This window comes from Macrotis lagotis, chromosome X (genome assembly GCF_037893015.1).
Source record: "Macrotis lagotis isolate mMagLag1 chromosome X, bilby.v1.9.chrom.fasta, whole genome shotgun sequence".
Lineage (NCBI taxonomy): Eukaryota > Metazoa > Chordata > Mammalia > Peramelemorphia > Peramelidae > Macrotis > Macrotis lagotis.
In genome coordinates this window covers 94,714,318-94,734,397 of record NC_133666.1, presented here as the reverse complement: position 1 = coordinate 94,734,397, position 20,080 = coordinate 94,714,318, and the positions used below count along the sequence as shown (strand labels likewise).

Below are 20,080 nucleotides of genomic sequence, written 5' to 3'. Positions count from 1 at the left end.
CTCGGATTGTATTTCTAAAGGAAAATTTAAGTATTTATAATTCTGATTTATGAACCTCAGAAGTAGGGATGTTACTTTAAGTTATATTTCAGAAATGATTGTTTTTGAGTAACAGCTTTATTTTATTTCGTTGTCAAATAATTATCAACTTTTTTAAAGTATCACAAATATATAGACTAAATCTGGGGAATGTTATGGGGAAAAAAGGAGACATTATGACCCTAAGAATCAGGCTTTCTATATGAAAGTGTAATGTCTTGGTTGTGTTAGTAATACACTTGAAAAAGAATAGAAAAAATTACGATATTTTTATTCATTGAAATTAAGTTCTAATACAATTTTTAGGTTGCTTTATTAATGTTCACTATTCAATCTTTGCTGAAATATTTAATTTTTAAATTTTTTTTTTTGCAAGGCCAGTGGGGTTAAGTGGCTTGCTCAAGGTCACACAGCTAATTATTAAGTGTCTAAGGCTGGATTTGGACTCAGGTACTCCTGACCCACCCATAATTTTTAAATTTTTAAATTCAAGAAGCATATAAAATGTAATTTCCAAGATAAATACTGTACGTGAAACAGAAGTGAAATAAATAAGAAATTGTACAGATTTATTCATAAGACCTTAGAGAATGGGAAGGACAAAGAATCTTTTAGTAAGTCCTCAGAATTTAGAAGCTTCAGTGATTAGTCCTACAGATAATGCTTCATCTTAGTATCAGATTTTGATACAGGAGGACATTGACAGAAAACAGAATGCATTGTATTTGTTTGCCATATTTTCTCCTTGACCTGATGGTTCTGGAATTTGACTGCTATATTCCTTGGAGTTTTCATTTTGTGATCTCTTGTAGGAGGTGATTGGTCAATTATTTACTGTTTTACCCTCTGGTTTTACCCTCAAGGCAGTTTTCCTTGATGATTTTTTGAAAGATGTTGTCCAGGCTCTTATTTTGTTTATGACTTTGAGGTAGTCCAGTAATGCTTAATTTATCTCTCTGTTTATTAGGTTTTTTTTTCCAATGAGGTATTTGATTTTTAAAATCTTTCTGAGGTCTTCCAAAAAGCCCTTTTGGGGTCTTGAGACTAATTCATATTCCCTTTTGTTGTTTGGCATGTAGACATTTTGACATTATTGTCCTCTTCTGACTTTGTGTTTTGATCTCTCCTCTCTCTCCTTAGTAGCTTTCTATGGTTAAGGTTTTTTCCTGGTTTTTTTGCTTTTTTTATTTTTAAGTTGAGCTCTGTTTCTGGGGTACAGAGGGCAGTGTCCCAAACTTTTTTGCTGGGTTCAGGGTCCTGGTTACTGACTTTTTGCTCTGAGTCTTGAGATGCTTGGTGACTTCCCCACACTGTCCTGGATTGACCCAGCCTAGTGACACTTGTTTTGCCTGCTGCGCTGGGATTGGAGGCCTCATAGCTGGCCTGCTGTTCCACTGACCTATTGAGCCAGGACTTAGTAAATGTCTGAGGTCTTATTTTAATTCTGTCCACTGAGCTACCTTTCTGCAACTAGAGTGACTGCACAGCCATAATAGTAGCTTTTATAGCAGTCTATGTAAGGGAGAAGCAATAGTAATTTTGAGGAAAGGTCCTGGTGGTGAATTCATTATGGAGTTTTAGAGTAGCAGTACTAGAAAGTATTCTTTAAACATATCCTTATTCAATATCCATAAATCTACAGCTCTGAGTAAATTTTTTTTTTTTTGGCAAGGCAATCTTGGGGTTAAGTGACTTACCCAGGCTCACACAGGTAGTATGTGGTAAGTGTCTGAGTCTGGATTTGAGCTCAGGTCTGCCTGATTCTAGGACCAGTGCTCTATCCACTGATCCATCTAACCTACCCCTCCAATTATAAATTTGAGAATAAAGTGAAAAAGAATTTAAATCATTAGCTGAATATTTTGTAAAAATTATTTTGTTTATGAAATGATAAATTTTTTTTTAAATGCCTTAGTAGTTGAATTAAAATTATATTTCTAAATTTTTTAACTTTTAGGTCTTTGAAGAAACTGGTTTTGATATAAGAGATTACATTTGCAAGGATGATTACATTGAACTGAGAATCAATGACCAACTAGCTCGTTTGTATATCATCCCAGGAATACCAAAGGATACAAAATTCAACCCAAAAACCAGAAGAGAGATCCGGGTATATAACATTTTTATGTTTCTATACAATGCCAGTGCCCAGACTAGTTAAAAAAAAAGTACAAATAGTACTCACTTACTTTTAGATAAAGATTAGCAAACTCTTGCTTGGTATTGCTACTTCTTCAGGATCAACTCTAGTCCATTAATAAAAGAAATTTTTTTTTTACTCTTTTTCAGAATATTGATTGGTTCTCAATTGAGAAATTACCCTGCCACAGAAATGACATGACCCCAAAGTCAAAACTTGGTTTGGCACCTAACAAGTTCTTCATGGCCATTCCGTTTATCAAGTATGTTTTTGGTACTTGAAATACAGACTTTACATGCTATAATTCTAATAATTGAAAGATAAATGTTACAATTATTTTCACAGACCACTAAGGGACTGGATTTCTCGAAGGTTTGGGGATTCCTCAGACAGTGATAATGGATTTTCTTTAGCTGCTGGAACACCAGCTAAACCTAGTATAGAGAAAATGAGGTAAGGAAGCATATTTATCTTACTTTCTGATATTTCAAATTTTCTTGTTGTTATTTGGTTGCTTTAGTCACGTCCAACTCTTTGGGACCCCATTTGGCATTTGCTTGGCACAGATACTGTAGTAATTTGCCATTTCATTTTTCAACCCTTTTTACAGATGAGGAACTGTGAGGCAAACAGGGTTAAGTAACTTGTCCAGATTTGAACTCAGGATGATGAGTCCATTGATTAACCTTTTATACATTGATTAACCTTTTATATATAGAAAACTATTACTTGAGGTTCTTCCTTTAATGAGAAGACACAAATTATAGGTTTTAGGCAGATTTTGACTGTGGAAAGTTTAAGGAGATGGTTGCTTTAAGATAAATAAATGCCGTTCAGAATTGAAAAGAATCTCATTTCTTGAGGTTTTGTTCACATGGAAATAAGTTGTACTGAGTAGAATATAAATCTTTTTGATTCAGATAGTAAAAAACTTTTGGAAATGTCCTATTTTTATTTTTTAAGTCCATTTTAGCTAACAAGATTTGATTTAACTTAGGATTTTATTATTCTTCAAAGCAAAATTTTAGCCTCCTTTCCTATTCTAATTAGTATAGATCTCTTGTTTAAAAACTAAACTCTTCATTTGGAATCCTTTGAGAATATTTTTTGTCCACAGCACCTGGTATATTTTTTTATCACAGTCTATATTTCTTCTAGGTTAATTACTGCTGATCATAGTCTGTCTTTTCTTTTGCTTAATGTTGATAAATTCATTGAAAGTATTTTTTTTTTTGTAAAATGATTTTGTATAAATTGTACTGATTTTTACAGAGGAAGAAACTGAAAGAATTTTGAGATGTCCCAGAAGACATCTTTCACCTTAAGTAGAAGCTTTAAAGATACTTCTATTTGATTTTTAAATCCAGAAATGTGTTGGTTATGGAAATTTGAGTTAATCTCAGACAGTAGAATTGAGGGTTTTTTTGGCAGTTAGGTGGGGAATCTATCATTAAAATATATTTTAGAAGAATAAGAATTGAGTGAACTCAGAACTGACTTCATTAAGTGCATGGTGAATCAAGAAAGGAAAGTGTGATGGGATGCTAAAAAAATTCAGGTAAAATCTCATAATGAACTTCATAAGACATCTATATGATTTTATTTTAGTAGAATCTTTTTAAAATTAATATTTTTGCTGCTTTGTTTGAAATTCGAAACTTTGAGGTCACCTTTCTTCACATTTTTAATTGATTCTCTTATATTCTTATCTTTTGTTGAGCAGATGAATTTTATAATTTTTTTCTAGTTAGTAGTTTGATTTGTATGGCACTGAATAGGTCAATTAATATAGGGAGATTTGGCATTTTAGTTATAGTGTCTCTGCCTACCCATGAGCAATTACTATTTCCCAATTGTTTAGACCTGTCTTTCTGTGAAAGGTGATTGTGTTCATTAGTTCCTGGGTTTGTCTTGTTTTATATTGTAATTTCTCATTTAATTTTTTCCTGCTAGGTTATTGGTGTCATATAAATATTGCTGATTTATATAAGTTATTTTAAAGTCTGCAATTTTGTGAATTATTTCAGCTAGTTTTTTAAAAGTTGATTAGCTAGAGTTCCTTAAGTATACTACCATACTATCTGCTTAGAGTGTTTCCTCATTGCCATTCAACTTCCTTCATTTTTCTTTTTTTATTGTCATAGCTTGTATTTTTAGTACAATATTGTAGTAGTAAATATTGAATAATAGTATTGATAATGGACATCCTTGGATCACCCCTGATTTTACTGAGAAGGCTTATTGAATAGTTTTTCCTCGTTACTTATAATGTTTGCTCTATTATCACTTATATGTGATAATACTTAACACTTTAGAAGGGGAAGTTGCCATTTTTCCCTATACTTTTTGGCTTTGTTTTTTCTATAGGAATGAGTGTTGCATTTTGTCAAGATTTTTGTGCATCTATTGAGATAGCCATAAGATTTTTGTTGTTTTTGTTATTGATATGGTTAATTATGTTTATAGTTACCGAATATTCAACCAACCCTGCATTCCTGGTATAAATCTCATCTGGTCATAGTGTATGATCCTTGATGTGATGATAGTATTTTAAAATTTTTTTTTCAATTTTATTTAAGGCAATGAAGTTAAGTGACTTGCCCAAGATCACACAGCTAGGCAATTTTTAAGTGTCTAAGGCCGGATTTGAACTCAGGTGCTCCTAACTCCAGGGTTGGTGCTTTATCCACTGTTCCACTTAGCCCTTTGATAGTATTTTTAAAAGATTCTTGCATTGATATTCATTAGGGAAATCGGTCTATAGTTTTCTTCCTCAGCTTTCACTCTTCCTGGTTTATGTATCAATATTATATTTGTGCTATAAAAGGAATTTGGTAGGACTCCTTTGCATCTTATTTTTCAAAATGGTTTATTTGATGTTGGAATTAATTGTTCTTTTAAATATTTGGTATAATTCAATTACGAATCCATCTGGTCCTGGAGATATTTCTTAGGGAGCTAATGTTTGGCTAGCTTAATTTCCTTTGCTAAGATAGGGTTATTTAAATATTATATTTCTGATTCTGTTAATCAGAGAAATTTATTTTTTTATAAATATTCATTTCACTTAGATTGAAGTACTTACTGGCATAAAATTGGCCAAAAAAGATCCTAACAATTGCCTGAATTTCTTCTTCCCTAGTACTGAATTCACCCTTTTCATTTTTGACCATGGCAGTTCATTTCCTTTTTTTATAATGAAATTATCCAATTAATACTTTATCTGTTTCATTGTTTGTTTGTTTTGTCATCAAACCAACTTTTAGCTTTATTAGTTCAAAAGCCTTTTTACTTAGAATTTTATTCTTTCCTTTGATTTTTCAGTATATCTGTTTAATTAGGTAGTTTTAAAATATTTTTCTTTATCTAATTTTTTTAATTGCATGCCTAATTTATTAATCAACATTTTTTCCTATTTTATTTATTTGTTTAGAGAGATAAATTTTCTTTTAAAGAGTACTGCTTTGATTACTTCCCATAAATTTTCATATGTTGTTTATTGTCATTGTGTTTAATGAAATTGATTCTTTCCTATGATTTTTTTGACTCATTCTTTTGAAATAATATTTTTTGGTTTATTTATTTCATATTATTACAATAATCTTGTTGTGAGAGTAAACATAAACCCCCCTCCCCCCCCCCCAAAAAAAGTTGAGAAACCTCAAGAATAGTGAGAAAGAGAAAAAAAAGTACTTCAATCTGTGTTCAGATTCCATTGGCTGTCCCTGGGATGAATTGCCTTTATCATGAGTTCACCAAAGAAGTTGCTTCAATATTTTTCCCACAATTGCTATTACTAACTGTATTTCCCTCTACTCTATTCCTTCCCATTCTCTTTTATTCTCTCTCTCTCTCTCTCTCTCTCTCCCCTTCCACCCTGTCCCTATTCAAAAGTGTATTGTATCTGAGTACCCTCTCCCATGATCTTCCCTTCTATCACCTATTCCCCCATTCCCCCTTATCCCATCCCTTTCCTCTCACTTTTCTTTAGGGTAAGATAGATTTCTAAACCCTATTAAGTGTGTGTGTTATTTCCTTTCTGAGCCATTTCTGATGAGAATGAAGACTCACTCACTGCCCTTCACCTTCTCCCATTCCACTCCATTGAAAGAAGCTTTTTCTTGACTCTTATGTGAAATATCTTAGCCCCTTCTTCCTCTCCTTTCTCTTCCTTCCAGTACTTTCCTTTGTCACCCATTGACTCCATCTTTTTACTATGTTATACCATTATATTATATTCAGCTCCTTCCTGTGCAGTGCATGTGTGTGTGTGTGTGTGTGTGTGTGCTCTCCTTCTAACTGCTCTTGTAAATGAAGAAATTCATATGAGTCATCAGTATCTTCTTCCCATGCAGGAATACAAACAGTTCAAAATCATTAAGTTCCTCATAGTTAGTCCTTCTCATCTACCACCTCTATAGTTCCCTTGAGTCCTGTACTATTTAGTTTTGGTTGTTTCAGTAGGAAAGTTTGATAGTCCCCTGTTTCATTGAAAGTCCATGTTTAACCCTGAAAGAGGATGTTCAGTTTTGCTGGGTAGTTGACTCTTTGGTTGTAAACCAAGATCTTTTGCCTTCGGGAATATCATATTCTAAGCCCTTTATGAGCCCTTAATGTAAATGCTGCCAGATCCAGTGTTATCCTGACTATAGAGCCACAGTAGTTGAATTGTTTGTTTCTGTCAGCTTTTAGTATTTTTTCTTTGATTTGGGAGTTTTGGAATTTCGCTATAATATTCCTGGAAGTTTTTCTGTTAGAATCTCTTTGAGGAGTTGATTAGTGGATTCCCTCAATTTCTATTTTACCCTCTGATTCTATGATCTCAGGGCAATTTTGCTGTCTCATTTCTTGAAAAATGAAGTCTAGGCTCTTTTCCTAGTCATGACTTTCAGGTAGCCCGAGAATTTTTAAATTATCTTTTCTGCATCTGTTTTCGAGGTCAGTTGTTTTTCCAATCAGATATTTCACATTTTCTTCTAATTTTGGTTTTTTTTTGGCAGAGTTTGAGTTCATTCTGAGTTCTCACAAAAGCATTAGCTTCCTTTAGTTCCATTCTGCATTTGAAAGGAGTTACTTTCTTCACAGAGCTTTTTCATCTCCTTTTCGAACTGGCCAATTCTGCTTTTTAAGGCATTTTTCTCCTCATTTTCCTTTTGTGTTGCTTTTTCCATTTGGCCTAAACTGATTTTTCAACATAGTATTTTCTTCAGTATTTTTTTTGTATCTCTTTCACCAAGCTTTTGATTTGGTTTTCATGATTTTTCTGCAACGCTCTCATTTCTTCTCCTAATTTTTCCTCTACTTCCCTTAATTGCTTTTCAAAGTCTTTTTTGAGCTCATCCATAGCCTGAGCCCATTTTCTTTTTCTTTTGGAAGTTCTGAGTACAAGAGCTTCAATTTTATCATCTTCTGCATGTTCCATGAGACCAAAGTAATTTTCTGTGGTCAGATTTTTTTTTCTTTTGTTTGCTCATTTCCTCAGCCTATGACTGACTACAATTGGGACAACCCACTGAGACCTTAATTCCTCCAAGCTCTTAATGAGAGACTCTGATTGCTCTCTTGCCTATGCTTTGTGTGGGATCACAGGCCCTCCCCTCTGCCCTGGAGCTATAAGCTATGCTCAGCTATGGTGGTATGGGGCCCAGACTGCAACCTGTATTTGGATGTGGGTATACATCTGAGTCCTGCCCCAGGGAGAGCAAGGAGACCTCTGCAGCCACCACCCCCCCACCCCCCCACTCCCTTACTCTGTGGACTGGGAGCTCTGGAAGTGCAGGCTGGCTTCCCCGATTCCTGGTTTGGCAGGGTTCTCCTACCACTCCTTTAAGCTGTTCTCAATGATCCCTGGGCCAGGAAGTCTAGAAACCACCCCCTCTGCCACAGACCAAGCCACCCCCAGGGATCTAGTCACTTGGCCTGGCTGCTCTGTGCTGGGGTTGCAGCTGTGCTCTTAGTGGCTTTTTCCAACTCCCAGTCCTGGTGAAACAGACCTTTCCCATGGAACTTCTCAGTTGTCTTGGACTGGGAAATTGTATCACTTTGTGGGTTCTGCCCCTCTAAATTTTGGATAGTCATACTTTTGATGGCTTTTGGAGATTTTTGGGGAACAAGTTTTCAGGAATTCCTGCCTTCATACTGCCATCTTGGCTCTGCCCCTGACTCATTCTTTTTTTCTTTTTTTCTTTTTTTTTTTGCAAGGCAAATGGGGTTAAGTGGCTTGCCCAAGGCCACACAGCTAGGTAATTATTAAGTGTCTGAGACTGGATTTGAACCCAGGTATTCCTGACTCTAGGGCCGGTGCTTTATCCACTGTGCCACCACCTAGCCGCCCCTGCGCCACCTAGCCGCCTGTGACTCACTCATTCTTGAGAATTATTTATTTTGCAAGTGATTTTTAGTGTATCTTTCCATAGCTCTCTGCTTGCTATATGTAATTTTTATTGAATTATGTCTAAAGGACACATTGGATACTTATGCTTTTCTGCATTTGATTGTGAGATTTTAATGCATGGTTCATTTTTGTGAAAGTGCTATGTTCAGCTGCTGTTCTGTTCCCTTTCAGTTTTCTCCAGAGGTATCTGGTATCTAACTTCTTTTAAAATTCTCTTTTTAACTTCTTTCATCTTTATTTTATGATTAAATGTATCTAGTTCTGAGAAGAGAAGTTTATTCCTCTACCAATATTGTATTATTTCCCCCTGTAACTCATTTAACTTTTACTTTTGCCCCGACCCGCGGGGCAGAAAAGTGGGGTGTCGAGGAGGACCCAGCCTGAAATGGAATGGGTGAGAATAAGGAGAGTGAGACCCAAGGATGGTGGATAAGGTCTGAGTTTATTTGAGAAAAATACCTGCTTATATTTTGTAGAGAAGGAACAAGGGGATTAGCTTAGGGGTGGAGTTGGTATGCCTTGGCCTGAGAGAAGGGATAGTCTGTGGTCAGTTTGTTCTTGATAATGGAGGGTGACCTTCCTTTATCTTGGCCCTTAGTATGCCTGGAATTTTGTTTGCTCCTTTTATCTTATCTGACAGGGGGCTTCTTGGCTCCTGGTATGTCTGGAATTTATTTGCTCTTTTTATGGGGGCTTCTTGGCCCCTGGCATACTTTTAGAATTTTGTGCTTTACCATTTATTACCATATATATTGAGTCTTGATATTATTTCATTGTCTATGGCACCTTTTAGCAAAATGTAGTTTCCCTAATCTTTTAATTAGATCTGTTTTTGTTTTCCTTTGTCTGAGATCATGATTCTCTTGCCTTTTTTTATCTCAGCTGAAACAAAAATAAATTCTGCTCCAGCTCCTTATTTTCATTATCTATGTGTTGTAAGCAATATATTGTTGAATTCTCATATTTAAACCATTCTGTCATCCATCTCTATTTTATAAATGAGTATGACCCATTCACATTTGCAGTTACAATTTGTGTTTTTCCTCCATTTTATTCCCCCCATTTATCCTTTTCACTCTTTTTGCCCTGTCCCTTTTTAAAAGTCCGTTTTTTATTTCTGACTACTTCCTCCCTTAATCTGCCCTCTTTTCTATTATTGCCCACCTCACTCTCTATTCTCTTGTCCTTTCTTTTTCCTATTTTCTTGTAGGGTAAGATAGATTTCCATACTCATCTAAGTATGTATATTATACCTTCTTTGAGCTGCCATCCCTGTGTCACAGTTAAAAGTTGTTGGGAAAAGAATGTTGGCAGAGTTTGGGTGAGTGAGTGTTCCTTGCCATTCTGTCAGTTTGACTCTGCCCCTCACTCTCAGTACTTTTCTTTTTTATTTGATTTCTAAAATTCTTGTTGTTTTAAAAACTTTATAGCTCATTTTGGAATTCTTTATTGAACTTGTGTTTAATAGTCATTTTATCTTTGAGCCTTTTGCTTATAGATATGTTTATGTCTTTGCCTTCTGAGTTTGTGTCTTGAACTTCTTTGTTATTATACTAGCTTTTTTGGTTGAGGTGCTTTTTATTGTTGTTTGCTCAATTTTCTGCCTATCTTTATGTTAGAGTTGGACTCTGAAAATCTGTGGTTTTGTGTGTATGCCTGTGGGGGGGGCTGTTGGTGGTCATCATCCTAATTTTTTTTTTAATGCTGCTATTCTCATAGCTTGTTCTGGGAATCTTAAGTTTTGAACTTTCCAAGGTGTTGTGATCTGTGCAGAGATAATGGTCATTTCTCTGTGTACTGGTTCTTGTCAGAAAAGCCCTCTGTTCCCTTATACTCAGTACTGCTAATGCCTCTCTCTGCCTTTGACCTACTAAATTTGTAATCACAAGTGCTTCTCTTTGCTTTGGAACTGTGACCAAGAACTGCATAGTGTAGTTAACCTGTGATCTCTTTCTGACTAGTTATTTAGTCTACTTACCACCACCAGCTGCTGTCACTGCTGCCACAGGCTCCCAGGTTCAAAGTTGGTGTTGCTGCAATGTTCAGCTGAAACAGGTCATTCTCCACCATAGGTGTCACATACCTCACCTTCTAAATTTCTTAAGTTGTCTTAGGTTATTACAATGTCTCATCTTGACTTTTTTGGATGTGCTGCTTTAGAATTCAATTTGAGGAGTAATTTTATTTTTTAAATTTTTGTTTTAAATTTTATTTGATTTTTCCCCCTACTTTCAAAGCAATTTTTATAATCTTTTAAAAAAATTGAGTTTAACATTGTCTCCTTCCTCTTCTCTCTCCTTGAAATGGCAAATAATTTGACATAAATTATATGTGTAGATATATAGAACATATTTCTTTATTGAACTTGATTTTATTTATTTTTTTACAATTTCATGGAAAAGTAGTTTTCTATATCTTTTTGCAAGCTTTTGAGTTCCACATTTTTCTGCCACCCTCATTTCCCTCCCCATGGCAGCAAATAATCTAATAAAAGTTGTACATGTGCAATCATGCATAACATATTTCCATATTAGTCATGTTGTGAAAGAAGAATTAGAACTAAGGGGGGGGGAAGCCATAAGAATGAAAGAAAAAATTAAAAGAAATTTTTAAAAGTGACTGTAGTATTATATAATACTCTTCAATCAGACTGCATAGTTTTTTTCCTGCCTCTTGATGTGGATGGCATTTTCCATAACAGGTCTTCCAGGATTGTCCTTGATCACTGAAGTGCTGAGAGGAGCTGCTTCCATTAGAGTTGATCATCTCATAATGTTACTATTAATGTGTATAATATTCTTCTGGATTTGCTCGTTTCACTCAACATCACTACATGCAAGTCTTTCCAAGCCTTCCTAAAGTAATGCCACTCATAGTCTATCACATTTACCATAGCTTATTCAGCTATTCCTCAGTTGATGGACATTCCCTCAGTTTGCAGTCCTTTGCCACTACAAAGAGGTACTATAAATATTTTTATACATGTGGGACTTTTCCTTTTTTTTATGATCTCCTTGGGATATAGATCTAGTAGTGGTATTACTGGATCAAAGGATATGCAGTTTTATAAGCCCTTTGGGCATAGTTCCACATTGCTCTCCAGAATGGTTGAATTATGCATTAGTGTCTCAATTTTCCTACATACCATCTAATATTTGTCATTTACCCTTTTTCGTCATTTTAGCCAAACTGATAGGTGGAGGATAGTACTTTAGAATTGTTTTAATTAGCTGCTTTGATTAGCTTTTCTCTAGTGAATAATCATTTAGATTTGTTATATGACTATAGATAACTTTAGTTTCTTCATTTGAAAACTACCGATTTATTTCCTTTGATATGGATTCTTATGAATTTGATTCATTCAGATCTCTATATTTTAGAAATGAGTTCATTATCAGAAACACTAGCTGAGAAAATAATTTCTCAGCCTTCTGCATTCCTTCTCTCTAATGTTGCTTTGATTTTGTTTGTACAAAAACTTTTTAATTTAATATAGCTAAATTATCTATCTTGTAACTATAATGATATCTATCTTTTCTTTGATCGTAAACTTCTGACAGACTATTCATTATTTTTCCTAATTGGGTGAAGTAATCATTGTTTATGTCTAAACCCTGTATCCATTTCGACCAATTCTGGGTCTATGCCTAATTTATAGCATACTATTTTCCATTTTTTCTGGCAGTTTTTGTCAGATAATTAAGCCTTGTCCCAGAAGCTTGAGTCTTTCGATTTATCAAACAGAAGATTATTATAGCCAGTTATTACTATTTCTTTTATATTAATCAATTTCACTGATAATGCCACTCTTTCCTGGTAGTACCAAACAGTTTTGATGACTGCTGCTTTGTTTTTAAATCTGGTATGAGTAGACCACCTTCCTTTACTTTTTTTATTCATTAATTCACTTGATATTCTTGACCTTTTGTTCCTACTGATGAATTTTATTGTTATTTTTCTAGCACTCTCAAATAGTTTTTCAGTAGTTTGACTGGTATGTCAATGAATTTAATTTAGATAGAATTATCATTTTTATTATGTTAAATCTGCCTATCCATGAGCAATTAACATTTTTCTAATTCTTTAGATCTGACTTTAATTGGATAAAAAGTGTTTTGTATGGGCAGCTAGGTGGTGCAGGAGGACCTGAGTTCAAATCCTGCCTCAGACACTTAATAATTGTTTAGCTGTGTGACCTTGGGCAAGTTGCTTAACCCCCACTGTCTTGTCAAAAATCTCCGAAAAAAGTAAAAAGGAAATTGTTTTGTTATTTTATTAATAGAGTTTCCTGAGTTTGTCTTCAGAGGTAGATTCCCAAGTATTTTATGTTGTCCAGTTACTTTAAATAGAATTTCTCTTCTAACTCTTGTTATTGGGCTTTTTGGTCATATAAACAAATACTGCTGATTTATGTGAGTTTATTTTAAAATTGTTGTTTATTTCTAGAAGTTTTTTAGTTGATGCTCTAGATTTCTCTAAGGATGCCATCATATTATTTGCAGAGATCAGAAGTTTTATTTCCTCATTTTCTGTTCTTATTCCTTCAATTTCTTTTTGTTCTCTTACTGCTAAAGCTAACATTCTTATGCAGTATTAAATAGTGATGATAATGTAAATTCTTGTTTTATTCCTAATCTTATTGGGAATGCTTCCAGTTTATTCCCTTTACATATAATGCTTGTTTGGTGACTTTAGATAGATATTGCTTATCATTTTTAGTAAAACTCCATTTATTCCTACACTCTTTAATGATTTTATTAGGAATGGGTGTTGTATTTTTTTTAGAAAGATTTTATTTATTTTGAGTTTTACAATTTTCCCCCTAATCTTGCTTCCCTCCCCCCACCCCTACAGAAGTCAGTCTTTGCATTTTTTTCCATAGGAGACATTGATCTAAGTTGAATGTGATGAGAGAAATCATATTCTTAAGGAAAATAAAGTATAAGAGATAGCAAAATTACATAATAAGATTTCTTGTTTTTTTTTTAATTAAAGGTAATAGTCTATAACTCCACAATTCTTTTTCTAGATACAGATGGTATTCTCCATCACAGATAGCCCCAAATTGTCCATAATTGTTGCACTGATGAGATGAGCAAATCCATCAAGGTGTTGTTCATCACCCCCATGTTGCTGTTAGGGTATACAATGTTTTTCTGGTTCTGCTCATCTCACTCAGCATCAGTTCATGCAAATCCCTCCAGAATTCCCTGAATTCCCATTCCTCCAGCTTTCTAATAGAACAATAGTGCTCCATGACATACATATACCACAGTTTGTTAAGCCCTTCCCCAATTGAAGGACATTCACTTTATTTCCAATTCTTTGCCACCACAAACAGGGCTGCTATGAATATTTTTGTGCAAATGATGTTTTTACCCTTTTTCATAATCTCTTTGGGGTATAGAACCAGTAGTGGTATTGCTGGATCAAAGGGTATGCACATTTTTTTGTTGCCCTTTGGGCATAATTCCAGATTGCTCTCCAGAAAGGTTGGCTGAATTCACAGCTCCACCAACAATGTATTAGGGGCAATGGCTTGTTGTTTTGGAAATTTGACTCAGTTGTGTGTGTGTGTGTGTGTGTGTGTGTGTGTGTATGTATATTAGAAATGAATCCTTTGTGAGGAATGCTAGTTGTAAAAATTATTTTCATTTCATTTGATCTTGGTTACAGTGGTTTTGTCTGTGCAAAAAGCTTTTTAATTTAATGTAATCAAAATTATTTAGTTTGTTTTTAATGATGTTCTCCATCTCTTCCTTGGTCATAAACTGCTTCTCTTTCCATAGATCTGACAGGTAAACTACTCCTTGATCTTCTAGTTTGCTTATAATATTTTTTTATGTCTAAATCCTGTATCCATTTGGATCTTATCTTGGTATAGGATTTGAGGTGTTGGTCTAATCTAAGTTTCTTCCATACTAACTTCCAATTTTCCCAACAGTTTTTATCAAAGAAAGAGTTTTTATCCCAATGGCTGGACTCTGGGTTTATCAAACAGCAGATTACTATAATCGTTTCTTGCTATTGCACCTAGTCTATGCGACTGCTCCACCACTCTATTTCTTAGCCAATACCAGACAGTTTTCATGATGGATGCTTTATAATATAATTTTAGATCTGGTAAGGCTAAGCCACCTTCTTTTTCACTTTTTTTCATTGAATCCCTGAAAATTCTTGACTTTTTATTTCTCCACATGAATTTACTTGCAACTTTTTCCTAACTCATTAAAGTAATTTTTTTGGAATTTTGATTTTTTTTTTAGTTTTGGTAGAATTGTCATTTTTCTTATATTTACTGTACCTATCCATGAGCAGTTATTTACCCATTTACTTAAATCTGATTTTATTGGTGTTAGAAGTGTTTTGTATTTGTTTTCAAAAAGTTTTTGAGTTTGCTTTGGCAGATAGACTTCAGATAGTTTATATTATCTGAGGTTACTTTGAATGGGATTTCTGTTTCTAGTCATATATAGAAATATTGAGGATTTATGAGGGTTTATTTTATATTCTGTGACTTTGCTAAAGTTGCTAATTATTTTAGTAGTTTTTTTAAGATGATTTTGGGGGAATTCTCATCATGTCACCTGCAAAGAGTGAGAGTTTTGTCTCTTCCTTCCCAATTCTAATTCCTTCAATTTCTTTTTCTTCTCTTATTGTGGAAGCTAACATTTCTAATTCAACACTGAAAAGTATTGGTGATAATGGGCATCCTTGTTTCATCCTTGATCTTATTGAGAATGCCTCTAGCCTATCCCCATTGCATATAATGCTTGTTAATGGTTTCAGATAGACACAGTCCATTTATTCCTAGTGTTTTTAGTAGGAATGGGTGCTGTATTTTGTCAAAAGCTTTTTCAGCATCTATTGATATGATCATATGATATTTGATAGGTTTGTTATTGATATAATTAATTATACTAACAGTTCTCCTAATATTGAACCAACCCTGTATTCCTAGGATAAATCCTACTTGGTCATAGTGTATTATTATCCTAGTGATAACTTGTTATAATTGTTTAGCTAAGATTTTCTTTAAAATTTTTGCATCAATATTCATCAGGGAGGAGATAAGTCTTTAAATTTCTTTCTCTGTTTTAACTCTTCCTGTTTTAGGTATCACACCGATATTGGTGTCATAGAAAGTGTTAGGCAGAGTTCCATCTTCACTTATTTTTCCAAAGAGTTTATATAGAATTGGAATCAATTGTTCCTTAAATGTTTGATAGAATTCACTTGTGAATCCATCTGGCCCTAGAGATTTTTTCTTAGGGAGTTCAGTAATGGTTTGTTGGATTTCTTTTTCTGAGATAGGTTATTTAGGTTTTTAATCTCTTCATTTAATCTGAACCACTTACATTCTTGTAACTAATCATCCATTTCACTTAGATTGTCAAATTTATTGGCATAGAGTTGGGCAAAGTACTTCAGAATTATTACTTTAATTTTCTCCTCCTTTTTCATTTATGATATTAGCAATTTGGTTTTCTTCTTTAAATCATATTGACCGGAGGTTTATCAGTTTATTGATTTTTTTTTCATAAAATCAACTCTTGGTTTTATTTATTAGTTCAGTAGTTTTCTTGCTTTTGATTTTATTATTTTCTCCTTCAATTTTTAGAATTTCTAATTTGGTATTTAATTGGGAGTTTTTAATTTGTTCTTTCTCTAAATTTTTTTTAGTTGCATATTTAGTTCATTGATTTCCTCTTTCTCTAATTTATTAATGTAAGCATTTAAAGAAATACTATATTCCCCTCACTGCCACCTTGAGTGTATCCCATAGATTTTGGTATGTTGTTTCATTATTGTCATTATCTAGGTTGAAATAATTAATTCTTTCTATAATTTGTTGTTTGATCCACTCATTTTTTAAAATGAGGTTGTTTTGTTTCCAAATAGTTTTGGGTCTGTATCTCCCTGGCCCAATATTGCATATGATTTTTATTGTATTATGATCTGAGAAAGATGTATTCACTATTTCTGCCTTTCTGCTATTGATCATTAGGTTTTTATGCCCTACTACATGGGCAATTTTTGTTTAAGTACCTTGTACTACAGAAAAAAAAGTCTATTCTTTTCTATCTCCATTCAGTTTCCTCCATAAGTCTATCATATTTAAGTTTTCTAACAATCTATTTACCTCCATAACTTTCTTCTTGTTTATATTATGATTAGATTTGTCTCAATCTGAGAATGGGTGGTTGAGGTCTCCCACTAGTAGAGTTTTGCTGTTATCTTCCTCTAGCTCTTTAAACTTCTCTAACAATTTGGATGCTATCCTATTGGGAGCATATATATTCAGTATTGAAATTACTTTATTATCTATGGTACCTTTTAGGATGATATAGTTTCATTCTTTATCTCTTTTAATGCTATATATTTTTGCAGCTGCTTTCTCTAAGTATTGAAACCCTTGATTTTTTCACTTCAGTTGAAGCAAAATATATTTTGCTCCCACCTTTTACCTTTGCTATATATGTATCTCTCTGCTTCAAATGAGTTTCTTGTAAGCAACGTAATGTAGGGTTCTGATGTTCAATCTACTGTGCTATTTGCTTACATTTTAAGGGAGAGTTCATCCCATTCACAGTCAGTTATAATTATTAACTCTTAATTGCCCTCCATGCTGTTTTCCCAATGTTTTTATTTTCCCCCTTATCCATATTCCCCAGTATTTTGTTTCTGAATACTGCTGCCTTCAGTGTGTTTACCCTCCTATCAACCCCTCTCCCCTTTCTTTCCCCTTTCCCCTTTCCTCATTCGCTTCCTTCTGTTCCCCTTTTTCTCCCTCTTCCCATCCCCTCTCCCCTTTTCCCCCTTTTAATACTTGAAAGGTAAGATAAGTTTCTTACTCAACTGAGTGTGTGTAAGTAAGTGTGTATAAAGCCAAGTCTGATGAGAAAAAGATTCAGGTGGTTCTAACCTCCTCCTTTCTTCTATTGCAATAAGTCTTTTGTATCTCTTAATAATGTGATTTACCCCATTCAATCTCCTCCATCCTCCCACTCCTTACTGTCCCTCTTTTTAAGGAAGAAGTGTTTTAAAATCATTCTGAGTTATAGGAAATCCTGAGTATCCATCATTTCTGGCTAAATATATTCTTTCTAATAGAATTACAATTCTTGAGTTATTAGAGTCCTTCTCCCAGCTAAGAATATAGCTAGTTTCATCTTATTGGATAGTAGCTTTTTTTTCTTTACATCCCCCTTTTTTTTTACTTTTTCAAAATGTATCTCTTGAGTCTCATCTTTGATGTCCAAATTTTCTATTTAGCTCTGGTCTTTTCATCATGAAATGTTGGAAGTCTCCCATTCCATTAAATGTCCATCTTTTCCCCTGGAATAAAAGGCTCAGATTTGCCAGATAGTGGATTCTTGGCTGCATTTGTAGCTCCCTTGCTCTTTGGAATATCTCATTCTAGACCATTCAATCTCTTTAATGTTGATGTAGTCAAATCCTGCATAATTCTTACTCCTTGGTATTTAAGCTGTTTCTTTCTGGAGCAGCTAGATGGTTCAATGGATAGAACACTGGCCCTGGAGTCAGGAGTACCTGAGTTCAGATCTGGCCTCAGACACTTAGTAATTACCTGGCTGTGGAGCCTTGGGCAAGCCATTTAACCCCATTGTTTTGCAAAAAAAAAATCTATATTGTTTCTTTTTGGCAGCTTGCAGGATTTTCTCTTTTATCTGATAGTTCTGGAATTTGATGAGAATATTTTTTGGTCTTTTCATTTTAGGATCTCTTTCCAGAGGGGTTCAATATATTTTTTCAATAACTATTTTTCCCTCTGGTTTCATGATATCAGGGCAGTTTTCCATCACCAAATCCTGTAATAATGGCCAGGATTTTTTTCTTTTCTATGTTTTCAGGAAGTTCTATAATTCTCAGGTTGGCCTTTCTTGATCAGTTCCTGAGGTCAGTGCCTTTGCCAATGAGTTATTTTACATTTTCTTCTGTTTCTTTGATCTTTTGGTTTTGTTTAACAGAATCCTGTTGTCTCATTAAGTCATTTGTTTCCACAGATTCCATTCTCTTTTTTTTGAGAAGAATTTTTATCATTTACCTTTTGTAACTCCTTTTCCAATTTGTTGATTCTATTTTTGAAGGGGTTTTCCATTTTCCCAAGTGTAGTTTTGAGAGAATTATTTTCTTTCTGTATTTGTCCAATTGGATTTTCCAAGGATTTGTTTTCTTGTTGTGAGATGTTAATTTTTTTTTCTTACTATGTGTTAATTTTCTCTTGAATTTCTTTTACCAATTTATCCCATTTATTTTTAAACTCCTGATTTCTTCAAGGAAATCTTTCTGGGCTGAAGATCAATTCATATTCTCCTCAGAAGTGCTAGATCTATCTGAGTTAGAATCTGTTTCTAAGTATTTCTCCATGGGCCCCCCCTTTTCTCTGGCCTTTTTTCATCTTGTGTTGGGGGGGGTGGAGCTGACTCTCAGAGGTTTGCTTTTGAGGATCCTAGAGGCTTTGTTCACTTGGTTTAGTAATTGCAAGTATTAACCAGAAGGGGGTGCTGGTTGCTTTCTCTAGAGTGATTGAAGCCCTCTCCCAATCCTGGAGGGAGTGAGGAGGGGCTACAGGGTTTGCATGGACTTTGAAGGGGGGGGGGTAGCAGCTAAAAGTTGTTCCTGGAAGAATGCTTCCTTAAAAGTATGGAGCTCAGGTCCTACACCCAGCTGGAGGATTTCCACACTTGTAGACCTCCCCTCCCCCAGGCCAAAGACTCCAGGGCTAAAGTTGGTTAAGCCTCTGTGGCTGAGGCTGGTCCTTTGGCTTTCCCTACCTGCTGTCCCTGTGCCTGCCCTCTGATCTCCATTCCCAATTCACCCATGAGACAGACCTTGTTGGTAAGTGTTCTTCTCCTGGCTTTTCTTTCTGGGTTTTGTTGATCGAATTTCTGTTAAGATGTTTCTTTCATGTTATTTTTGAGAGGATACCAGGAGCACTTAACACAGAGCCTGTCTTCTCTCCGACATCTTGACCAAAAGTCTGAATGTTGTATTTTCATATATTAAACCAGCCTTGCATTTCTGGTATAAATCCTCCATCATAGTGTATTATCTTAGTCTTGTAGTAATCTCTTTTTTAAAATTTTATTTTAAATTTTTCATCAATATATATTAGGTATATTCGTCTATAATTTTCTTTGATTGACTCTTCATGGTTTACGTAGAAAGAATTTGGCAGAATTCTTTTTCTATCTATTTTTTTTTTTTAGGTTTTTGCAAGGCAAATGGGGTTAAGTGGCTTGCCCAAGGCCACACAGCTAGGTAATTTTTTTTTAAGTGCCTGAGACCAGATTTGAACCCAGGTACTCCTGACTCCAGGGCTGGTGCTTTATCCACTACTCCACCTAGCTGCCCCTCTATTTGTTTTTTCAAATATTTTATATAGAATGGGAATTAATTGTTCCTTAACTATTTGGTAGAATTCACTGGTAAATCCGCTTGACCCTGGAGATTTTTTCCTTAAGGAGTTCATTTAATGGCTT

The 20,080-nt window shown here is 34.5% G+C and overlaps 1 protein-coding gene across 3 annotated transcripts in view; it reads left to right on the top strand.

The window, feature by feature from the left end:
• The window catches only part of DCP2 (decapping mRNA 2), an 87,189-nt gene that overhangs the window by 41,387 nt on the left and 25,722 nt on the right, over nt 1-20,080 (top strand). For all 3 annotated transcript variants that reach the window (XM_074202761.1, XM_074202763.1, XM_074202762.1), the window contains exons 5-7: nt 1,997-2,149; nt 2,329-2,441; nt 2,525-2,632. In XM_074202761.1, coding sequence (XP_074058862.1) covers nt 1,997-2,149; nt 2,329-2,441; nt 2,525-2,632 — 374 coding nt within the window. The remainder of the gene's footprint in view (nt 1-1,996; nt 2,150-2,328; nt 2,442-2,524; nt 2,633-20,080) is intronic.